The sequence below is a fragment of the Ctenocephalides felis genome, unplaced genomic scaffold (assembly GCF_003426905.1).
Source record: "Ctenocephalides felis isolate EL2017-DRISC unplaced genomic scaffold, ASM342690v1 CF-g0.4_SCAFFOLD_00845, whole genome shotgun sequence".
In the NCBI taxonomy this organism is placed as follows: domain Eukaryota; kingdom Metazoa; phylum Arthropoda; class Insecta; order Siphonaptera; family Pulicidae; genus Ctenocephalides; species Ctenocephalides felis.
Genome location: NW_020536999.1, coordinates 47543765 through 47556622, shown reverse-complemented (window position 1 = coordinate 47556622; position 12858 = coordinate 47543765). Strand labels below are relative to the sequence as shown.

The window sequence follows — 12858 nt, the reverse complement described above, 5'->3', positions numbered from 1 at the left end:
ATTATTATCATCAAAAGTATTTATTAGCTAATATTATACCAAATTCGGATACCCGATAGAAGTTTATTCTATAAAACAATAAAGTTAAATATAACATCTAAAATACGTGATGAAGTCAATCCTTTTACTATAATTCCTAGAATCCTATAAATATTATTATAGAAGAAAAACGATCGTAGAGCACAGCCAGATTCATAAAGCACAAAATCTGTTAAGGTATTTATTTAGAATATAAATATTTAAAATGAAATTCGACGTATCGGTATATTGAAATGTCATAAACAGATATTTGCATTCGAGTTGCTACGGGCAAAATCTACGACTGATGTGCAGCAACCAGTATCTCATATGAGATTAACCCATTGTATTATATACTGACACAAATGTACGTGATATCATACACATATAATATTGTTGTAATAAATATTATACATCAAATTTATTTATGCCTCGATTGTTAGGCATAATTAGCTTTACTATATTGAAAAAAACTAATTTTTCTACGTCAAAAAAGGCACTTTACAATTTATTATTAAAGACAATCAATAGATCTGCTACCCAAAACGATCATATATATCATAATTCTGAATCAAAAAAATGTGCATAGATAAACTTGATGTAAAATATATCACCAAAAATTGAGTAAAACTTTGAACTTAAGATTCAAATATATTTTATAAGATAATAAGATCTGGAACAATTGGATATACATCCAAAAATTGTGTTTTCGTACTTCCTTATTCAAAAATACGGTCCTTGGTACCTTTTCTTATCCTTAAGCGTGAAACACTTACATATTTGTCAAATAATAAACATATAAACATATTTAGAAGTTTCATCATCAATAGTTCATCCAAAGAAATAAATACTCCTGACTATACATTGAAATCGAGCGAAAATACTCGTAGAAAATTTAGACGTTTGTTTAGGAAAATTGCACTTGTTAATAAACAGTAAAATTCAAAATTAATTGTAATAAATAAATTACATATTAATTACGTCAAAATAAACATGTTTATGTTCTAATCATCGACATCGCAAACGTCTAAATAATAATGATAACATTAATTACATAATTTATTAATTTGCATTTGAATTTAATCAAAGTATATCTAGCAATACAGTCTAAATTCGAAATGAATTACTTGTAATAAAGCTATGAGATACCTTTGATAATAAAGCTGTAAGTTTTCTATAAATATAATTGAAATGACATGTTAACTAAAAGTTCCGTTTTAGAGGATGATGATATTATACTTTATAAGCATTTAAATTTAATCAGTATATATTTAGCAATTCTGGCTAAATCGTAAACGAAAGACTTGTTAAATATTGAAGCTATCTATAACTGTTCTAAATGAAATAATCTAAATGAAATTATGGAATTACGCAAAAGTTCAAGATAAAATTTTGTCGATAAAAATATATTAAATATTTCCCAAATTTAAAATTATGAACGAGGTGCACAAAATACTGCCAACGCTCTGATATTTAAAATTTCATAAATTAACTAAAAATTTATCAAGATCATTATTATTAAGATTAACCAAATAATTTATATTTATTGCTACAGAATTCAACAATTGTTGTATATATGAAATTTCAAGACTTATGTATTAAATTGAGCCTTAGTTACTTAGATATTAAAGAAATATTTAAAAATCTGTCAACAGGAAAAATGTATCACGGATTAAATCTAAATCAATCAAAATTTTGTTTTAATGTTATAAGATTATTAATAAGAGTTTTAATGTTATAAGATTATTAATAACACTTCATTTATAATGAATGAAATCTATGCTTGCAAATTTATAAAAAAAAAACAATCAATTTAAGCATATTGTTATGGTATGTGGAATGTTAAAGTAGTTTTTTAACTAAATCCCTAAAAACAGCCCTTTTCTTTTTCACATATAAACGTTTTTTAACTAAACGTAGAATTAATTTGAGCTTTATTGCTATTATATAAAGTTCATATCAAATTACAAGCACTCACTGTATACTCCTCCTAAACGATTATTCGGATTTTGATAAATCTTTCTGAGGTTTGTTAAGGAAATTTTCTAGGATGTATGTGATTATAAAGTACTGCGATGTATGTGCAATATTGTAGAAATAAATGGAAAAAATGCAAAAAACGACATTTCATTGTTTGCATTGAAAATAAATGAAAACTATCATCTTAAGTGACAAATAAAAACTATCAGATTTTAAGTAAAATTAAAATTAAAGTGTTAACTTTGAAGTATTGTATGAGATTTTATTGTTACTCGAACCCAAATAAAACAGTAAATAAAAAAACTCTTCATTTAATATAATTCTTAATTAAATTTTAGTCGGGCCAAAACTTGAATATTAAGTTTACACTTTTATTCAAATATATCATAAGCATGTCCTTCTATTCTCGTTGAACTCTCTATTCAACAGAACCAGAGTAAAATCTTGAATACGTATTTATATTTTTTTGACTTCATGGATCAAGAATAAGAGAAAAAAAATTATCTTTGGGTATCTAATAATGTTTTACTCAATTTTTGACGATAAATATTTTTTATAACAAATAAAAAATAATTCCACTTACTATTTAGCCGAGTCGTTCAATTGGTATTCATTGGACCGTCCAAAGCAATTCTGTACCCCGCTGTCGGACCAAAGTCGCTTCATAGCTGCTAAAAGTTCCTCGGAAAATGCTTCTGTATCCTCCATACGTTGGATTACGTCAAAGACCATTTTGCCGTCCGTCTGTTAACACAACGATAAATTTAAGTGCCGAATAAACATTCGATATTAGTTTAATATCAAAATACAGAAGATACCATGCCAAAATATGCTGGGACAAAACTCCTGCAGATTATTTGGATATGGTAGTAAAGGTCAAGTTTAAAAAAACTGGGGGTACAACATACCACACATCAAAATTCTTACGCAACACTAAATAATGAACAAAATCATATCAAAAATAATAAAATATTGTGTGTAAAAAATATGCAAAAATAGTACTAAAATCAAATCAACAATTTATTAATATTGCGATGTAATAATAATAATTAAATTCAATGCTTTTGGTTTAGTTTCAAACAAACTTTTTAAATAAAACTTTAAACCTTTTATCTACCCCTGCGGGGGCAACTTGACTGCCATAGCGGTCAAATAATTTCTGTAAATAATTATATAAATAAATTAAATCAGTGATAAAAATCATAATTATAATTACATAAATAAACTATAAAAAATTTTCTATACCATTTAGATAAGCGTGCATATTCATTTTTATCACATATTTATGACCATTGGAATAATTAGTATCTATAAATTGCATATATATATACATATATATATATATATATATATATATATATATATGTATATACTAGCAAACCCGGCAAACTCCGTTTCCCACCAGATGGTTTCATTTTATTGAGCATTTCGTTTGATGATTAAAAGATGAAGATTTTTTTGTTTTGTATTTGAAAACAAAAAAAAATATTTCATTTCACAACAGTAATGAATTTATTTCGATTACATAAATGATATATATAAATATATATGCCTTATATGTATTTATATTTAGCGATTTTTATATTTAATTATTGGTGATAATTTTGTAATAATACAATTCCAATATTTATTATTATATATTATTAATTATTATACTCTGAGGAGTATTTCTAGGCTCGTCCGTGGGTTAGTAGAGCTATGGAATTTGAATCAGAGGTTCAGGTTCTATGCCCGCTTTTCGAAGCCTGATGTCAAGCAGTGTGACATGGGCTTTTATTTGGAAATGTAGATAGCAATATGCTTCCAAGAGAAAACCCATAGCCTATATCTGGCATTGCATATATAAAAATTAATATTCATTTAGAAATTGTAATAATTGTATTGTATTTAACACTAAACCTACCAACATTTTATGTATACCTATTCCTACCGGTGGCGGTCAAAAGACCGCTTTTCAAATTTTCATTGCTAGTTAGTTATTAGAAAAGGTTTATTATTTATTTATAAAAAGAATATAAGATTTTTGAACATTATATCATTTCATCATAATAGTTACATATATTGCATGAAAAAAAAAGGAAATTTAACTTCAGTCATTTACCTTTCTAAAATCTCTAAAATAAGAAAGACGTGACAAATAATTATTGTAAAAAGGATAAAACTGTAAATATCTGGGTTAAATGCACAAAATATGTTTGTGGAACATGTTCTCGAAAAACACAAACCATATGCAAAAATGGAACGAACAAGGATGAAAATGACTGAAGTTAATTTTTCTTTTTTTTTCATATTGTTTATTGCAATATATGTAAGTAACTATTTTAACAAAGTGATATAGCGTTCAAAAACCTTATATTCTTTCTATAAATAAACAATAAACCTTTTCTAATAATCAACTAGCAATAAAAATTTGAAAAGCGGTTATTTGACCGCCAACGGTAAGAATACGTGTAGTACATGTCTTATATTGTAATTGTCTTATATTATGGAAAAAGTCATGCCTTAAGTTGAAGAAATATAAAAACCGGGAATTTAATAATTTCGTCTAAAGTTACAAAAGCGGTCATTTGACCGCTCTGGTACGTTTAGTGTTAAAAGGCATTCACAACTTATTGTTAGGTTCCTTAAAGTTCCTAACTGTTTATAGAATTATAAGCCAACGGTGGACTTCTCTATATTTGATATATGTATTTTCATTATTGGAATTTCTCTAACCCTAATGACTTCTAATTTGATGCAGAAATGCCAAGGGCTATTTCCATGTGAAAACATATATCCGTTTTTAAAATACATATGAAAAAATAATATATGTATCGGCTGACTCCTTCTGGCTACTACCTCAAAAATACACCATTATTATCTTATAGAGAAAGTTCGACGTTTATATTATGATTATAAAAGAGGCCATCAAAACAATGTGGAGAAATGTTTTGGTAGCATGAATATGATAATAATGTTATCATAAGATTGCGAATATTATTTACAAGTTAAAACAAAAACATTGTGCAAAATACGCGATAAACATAAACATAATGCCTATCAAACGTCGGACTAATCTTTCAAAAATATTATTAAATATTTTGGATACCAGCAATTTTTTGAATAGCATTTAGTAATTATAATTTCATCAACTAATTTCAAACGCAGTAAAGCCGACTAGACTTGTAACCTAAATATTTAAGCGCAAATATAAATGCCGAAATTGATCCGAAAGGTCAGACAGTCACACATTGTTATATTTATCAGTAAATATGATACACTTATAATTCAAGAGTCAATATTTTTAATAAAGTCTAGGATAAGAATAAATATTATAAAAATTATCTTGAGTAAACTCTTATTTACCTTAAAATTATACAAAGGTGTGAGCTTTTTAGACGGTGCCATAAAACTTATACATGTTATGTGTGTTAAGTATTATGAGTGAAAAGAATTTTTCGAATTTTAAAAATTACCTAATTTATTTATTTTTTTATACATATCAAATATGAGAAGTCGCTATTGGATATTTGGTAAATAAAAGATATTAAAAGTTGCATCAGCGTGACTTATTGTTAAGAATAGTAATATTTGTTAGAAAAAATAAAGAAGATGGTCTCTGGAATATAATATATTTCAAATTTGATGCCGAAAATAAAAAATACTCGTAAATACAATAACAGTACGAAAGCCAGAAACTAAATAATAACTAATAACTTTTCTTGATATACAATAGCTTACATATTTTTATAAGTATTACCTAATTAATTTTTTTCTTACAATTAGTTCTTTTATCGATATCCGTCGTTATTTTGAAAAAAATAAATTACACCACTAAGAGGGATGTCATTCCCCCGGGAAATGGCAAAGGAGTCTAAATTATTTTCACTTTTGAACTTGAGAGTAAGATAAACCTAATTTCAAAATTTCATACGAATTGGCGCACAGTAGAAAAATTCAGACCCAAAACGCTCCATTGACTTGAGTAAATATTCCATATCCGATGGCAAAAATATGAAAATACTAACATTTGTATGTGAAAAAGAAAAGGACTGTTTTTAGGGATTTCCCGGCAATTATTCGATTTTTTCTCGTCGTAAGAATCGTCCTTGGACTTCTACTTTTCGGTTTACCAACGCTCTTGAGCAAAAAAATTGATTTTTATGCAAGAATGCGTGTTTCATTTTTGTTAGAAAATAACGCAGTTTATTAATTGTTTAATTGAAATGTATAGCTCGTTGTTAACATTAATTATTTTTGTTGTAATAACTAGATATAGGGTTATTAAATTTGTTACAGTTACTATATATAAAACTGTAATACACATTTATTCAAATTAATATTTAATTATCTATACGAAAATATCTGTGGAAACGCACGCATCGAAAACACCTTACCTGTAATGCAGGAAAAAAAGTGGCTGACTAAAAGATGAAGCTATTATTACATATAGTCCCATGGAAACATGGTCTCGTGTAATATTCAAGGCGAAGATATTTTCGGGGATATTTATTATACCCGCATACTATAATATGTACCTTGTGAGTATATATTATACGTATCTTGACGTGTGAATAATCAACGCACAATATTCTGGGATGTATATAATATGAACAATGCTAAATGGTTTTTCTATCATTTTTTCATGGAACGAAGACTATATTTAGATTAAATTGAAAACGAAGTGTCATTTTGTTAATGTATTTTTGGTAGGAAATAGGTGAGAAATAGAATAGAATTATAAATAGAAGTAGACATACATAGATATATGTTGTTTAGGAAACAAAAAAAAATTAATAAAAAATCCGAGATACATCATTTATATATTTATTATGTGTCATTTAATAAAAACGGTTTATTTTTAAGTTTGCCATCTGCATAAAGAAAACCGATTTAATTAGATTTTTTTATATTAGTTGTTAGAAATATATAACGGTTGCGACTGTATTTATACATAAAAAAATACTTTAATTATAATCATTTTGAGTTGAAAAATAAATTCTTATATTATTATTAGTTAATATCAATTTTAGTTACATCTGCTAACAAAACATCAAGTTACTATGGATAATTTTGATTAAAAACAATAAAACAAATAGATGATAGTATTTTCATTGAAGCGCTATGGTGACAAGATCCTTATATTATTAAAATATAAATAACTAATATAATTTTTAAATTGTATCGCCAAGAATATCAAAATGTTCAAACTGAATTATTCCAAATTTTATTTCTATGCATTTAACATTTATATATATAATGAGCAGTTCTAGCAATTTCTCTTAAGCATGATGTATTACTAGTTTCCATCAATAACTGTATATTCATTTATACAATCTAGATTGTAGAAAATATATCTAATTGAATTATCTAAAACCAAGTCAATGAAATTGGTACTTTAAAAAATTAAAGAACATGAAGAAAATAATATTATTTAAATAAAACTTTGGACTATTTAGAAATATTACAGAATATATTTGCTAAAATAAACACTTATTGTTCTCACAACTTCTTCTAATTACCCCAGAAGGCATAGAACTTCAAGGTTCTTGAATAAATTGAGTTTCATTCTCTGGAGAAACTACTGAGTTTAATTCTATTTTCATTTAATGGACTGTTTGCATTTTGCTCTACAGCAAAATAGTTTTTACACATATACGAAGAATTAGATTAAATTTGAGAAAGGTTCTCTGACTAAAACACCATTCAATTTCTTCTGCCTGGAGAATATTTTATATTATGAAAAAAACTAAACAATCCAAAGTAAACAATCGAGAAAACCAATAATCAATATAATAATAAGTTGAGTACACAAATTTATATGCCATGGGCGCACAAAACTGTACGAGATAATATTCACTCTATATTTTAAAATAACTATACAAAAGTTAATATTTTGTATTAACTATACAAAATTAAAGAAATAAATTAAAAAAAATATGGTTGGTAGAGAAAACTTGCAATTACAGATCGATAATTAAATTTCAATAAATAATTCTAATAATATGTTAATGTATACATATTTATCATATGCTATTTTAAAGATGACTGTAATCTATTGCTAGTAATATTTGCACAGTCATTTATATTTCTGAGAACTGAGAAATAAATTAAATCTAATTATAAAATAAATAGGTTTGTAATCACTAAAATTAATAATGTTTCTGGTAAAATCATATGATTTTATTTTTCCATATGCAAAAGTCAACGACCATTATAGTTAATAAATAAAAAAAGTGGCAAAGCAAAACATAAAAAAATATTGTAATATAATACAAATAGATTAGTTTTAGATTGCATGGCATTACAAATTATGTATTATTTGATTTATATTAGTCATAATATAAATATATGCCTAATTAGATATCAAATATCTGATAGTTAAATAATTTATATAATATCAGCATTATAAACTGAAAGTTAAGCAACTTTTTTGTACAAATTGTAAAGAGTACTCTGTGGCTTAAGAATTTTTTTGTTACTTTTACACTTATTGTTAAAAAACCATCACCAATTAATATTAATTTCACAAAATTTAAGAACCTTATGTAAGTAGATTTTACAAAACAAAAATTTTTGGACGACACTGCACACTGGGTAATTTTGTGTCACGTGCAGGCTTGTTAAATATTTAAATTTTACTACGAGTAATTTTAATTTTTAATTTTTGCGAAACGTAATACATAATTAAAGTGCCAATGAAGGTGCTTTTTTCAACATTATACAATAAAAGCAGTTTAATATTTCTCGAATTAATGATTTTAATTATATTGTAATTTCTGTGAAGTATATACCATAGAACGACCCGAAAATGAAGGAAAATGTAGATAGGTTTTAATTCTTATTTGATGTCTTAAAAATCCAATATAATTTCCTAAAAAGGAAACAGGTTCTGATAATAGCAGTAAAGATCATTTACAAGAACCGCGAGCGAATATATTAACATAATCACCAAATAAAATCTCAACAGCTACTTATTAGAAAAGTAATTATGATAATATTAAAATTAATTAATATTTTATATACTTTGCATCGACTTTTATTTACTCTCGACCTAAGTAGGAATAAGGATATTTTCGAAAGTTATTTTTAGAAAATTTCGTTAAGCCAATATATATATATAAATACTGTTTCTTGATAAAGCTCGTTACTTGCTGCTTACTTTAAATTAAACAGTCTATTATAAAATTAATAATAAATCGTAATTAAAATAAACTATTGGACTTATTTATTTATTTATTTATTTATTTATCATATAGCCCACAGAGTAGCTCCAGGAGGACTTAAAAATACAATTTTAATATACATATTTTATACTTATAAAACGTTCCTGATTCAATATCCAGTACAGTTAAATAAAATGATGAAAAAGCCTGTGTATGTGTCGAAATTTTGAATAATTTTGAGAATTAATTATTGTCACATATTTATATTTATTATACTAATGGGTAGTATTTTAAAAAACTTATTTAAATAACTAATCACAACAATTACTGAATGCCTTTTCAGGCAGTTGTAGTTTAGATGAAAATTAAAAAAAAATAAAAAAAAAATCAAGCATTAGGTTACCAAATAATTGTAACATGTTAATTAAAGAAGTACAGGTACAATCTTATTGAAATTATTACAACATATGGATGTGATTCCATAATTAAATCAGTCACTAACAGAATAAATATACTACCTAAGAAACACTAAATCGCGTATATGATCACATGTTGCACCACAATAAAGATGATTTTTAATTAATAATTTTTTATAATTCCAAGTTATAATTTGCAAAAGGCACCAAAAATAACTCAAATCGCCAGGGACAAGAAAGTGTTAATGCAATAAAATAATCACTATAAAACTTAAAGCGTTTTATCCTTCCTTTTAAAAAATTTTATTTCAAAAATAGTATATTGAAAACGATATAATACTTTCTTTTCCTTTAAATGGCATAGCTCAAGTTTCTTTGTCTCCAATTAAAAACTTTTTTAAAAGTTCAGACGTGCATGCTCCGTAGAACTTAATTAACTTTGTAGATCAAAGAATTGTTCGAAGCTCTTCCAACTATTTTGCTATTTCAGGATAAATATTACACAACAGAATTTTTCAATTCTGCTTTGAGAAGTATGTGGCATTTTGAGCAAAAATATCAAAGGGTGAAAGAAAAATAAAATAGGGGGTAAATAGTGTGTTAAATTCAGCGTAAACTATTGGTACTAAAATATTGATTCAAATATTGATTTTGTCATTTCCACAAATGTTCAAAATCTATTTGAAAAACGAAACGAATAGTTAAAAAGAAGTGCATAATTTGTTTTTCTCTACTTCATTTTCATGTGCTCGTTACTATTGATTTTGTCTCAAAATATAAAAATGTATTTATAAACAACTGAATGAAAAAACCTGATTATTAATGATTTTATTAATTGTTTGCAAGCTGCAAATATTATTCCCAGATTTTTAAACTGTTTATTAAAATACACAACGATGTAAAAATACAACGATTAAATATCTATTTACTACCACGTTGGATTTTTAAAACTAAAAATATTTTATTATCACTGCCATAAATATATTTATTTCCGCATGCTGCATTAAATAGAATTTTAAATAAAGAATTAATGGTCAATTTAAAATTTATGGTTTATATAATATTGAGTACATATATGTAATTTCTATATTAAATCGTTTATTGCATTTTTATGACTCAGCATGTGAAAAATTTAGTTATCTTATCTATATGAAAGTGTGCTGATATGCTATATATCTAAGTGATGAATAATGAAATGAAATATTTCATATATTTATGTTATTTGGAAAACTAGAAATGATTTTAATGAATTAAAATGTTATATATCATTTTTTATCATACCAGATTAGATGGATGAAACTGGGCATCAATATTTAGAGTTCTAAGTTATAGAAAGTAATACCCTATTATTTATTTATAAAATATTTTTAAAAATTTGTTGGTTTGCTTGTGAATGATTTTCTTTTTCACTTAAAATTTGTTAATTATTTCTATTTAATAGAAAAACAAAAAAAACTTGGCATTATAAGTTACAGACATAGATACTTTACTTTGTTGGATTACATCTTTTTAATTATTAGGCTTGACTTTATTTTCATTATTAATAAATATTAAGCATTTAGTTTACATTTATGATTTTATGAGAAAACGTAATGAAGTACGGAGAATAGAAATATACATAAATATAAATGTATATAAATATAAATAAATTATTACTGTCCTCACCTCTCTTTCATTATTCCCAAAACTAATGCCCAAATTGGGCATGGCCCGCAGTATGGCAACCAGTGATTGAATGGTATTACTGTAAACAACTGGTCGATATTGTTTGAAGTCTTCGCTTGTGAAACCCGACTCATGGATAATTCTGAAAGAAAAGAATAAATTATTGTAATACACTAACAACTTTCACAAGACGCGAATATTTCAAATAAAAATCATTTTCATATAATTAATTTCTTGTGCTTGATACAAAATTAAATCACGACACTAATAACAGGATCCATATGAGATTGGTCTTAAAATCTCTTATATTAATCTAAATATCCCATCGCTGTTAAATGAAAAGTCAAAATCTTCTTTGAGCAAAATGTATGTGCTATCTCCCTGTAATCTCATTTGATTTTTCAAAGTACAGGCAAAAGAAATTTATACGATTCCAGGTAACATAGTAGAAAATATATAAATAATATATTAAACAGTCTCAAGAACTTTTAAAGCGTAATTTGCTCGTCATAAATAATTGAACCTTTTGCGAAAGTAAAGGTAATTAATGAAAGTTTTCCATTATTTATTATACTACGATGTTTACTGGCGTTTTAATGAAATAGAATACCTGTTGAATCGTATAAATGAAACTTTTTGTAAATTATATTATATACACTCACACATATACACACACATATATATATATATATATATAAGTATATATATATATATATATATTAATATTTTTTAGCTCTTAGTATTATATATAACCCAGAATGCATCATGTCATTTATAATACATATATAATATAGTTATTATAAAAAAGTGTTCTTTTTAATAACTAGTTAAATATTTCTTAATAAAGAAAATCATCATATACGAAGTGCTTCAATGATCTATCGAAATCAACAAACTAATAATCAATAATCTTCTTCTTAAGGTATGTTATTTAATTCCCCTGTTTTAAATATAAAACCTGATAGAATTCCACTAAAATCTGGTTTTTAATTTACTTAAAAGATTTGATATCGACACATCAAATATAAAATGAAAACATTAATTTAATTAGAAATTCCTTTCTTTTAGTAAAATAAATGATGATATCAGCTTGGTAATGATTTTATGTTCGCAAGACAGATATATTAATAAATATATCCTCGAGCTTTAATCATGTATTTCTGATTTTTTTATTCAGAGTGAAAAGAATTCTTATAATCTTAAATAAAATTCATATAAATGAAATTCAAGTCTTACAAATGGATTTATATATGAAAATCGCAAGAATATATTGTATACATAAAAGTATTAAAGATAAACTCGATTCAAATCGAAAAAAGTGAAACAGAATTTTATGATTTTAGGTTTTATCAATTCCAGATAATACCTAGACATTTTTAGATAATATTACGACCTTTTGAGATCTATTTTTTAGTAATTATTTAAACTTCTACTAATTATATATTAAAACTTGAAGTAGTCAAATAAAATTAGTCATTTATTTATTATAGATACAGATTATGATTCACTGTTGACCTACAACTTATATTATAATAACCTACAACTTATTTGTGAGTATAACTTTTAATTATTTTATGTACACTAAAAATGCACTTGGTTGATTACGATTCTTTTATATTTCTAAACATATAATA

The 12858-nt window shown here is 25.2% G+C and overlaps 1 protein-coding gene across 1 annotated transcript in view; it reads right to left on the bottom strand.

Moving 5' to 3' along the window:
- Positions 1 to 12858, bottom strand: part of LOC113364027 (guanine nucleotide-binding protein G(o) subunit alpha) — a gene marked incomplete in the record, with an annotated part of 295478 nt that overhangs the window by 58176 nt on the left and 224444 nt on the right. The window contains 2 exon segments of the mRNA XM_026606489.1: positions 2582 to 2742; positions 11225 to 11366. Coding sequence (XP_026462274.1) covers positions 2582 to 2742; positions 11225 to 11366 — 303 coding nt within the window.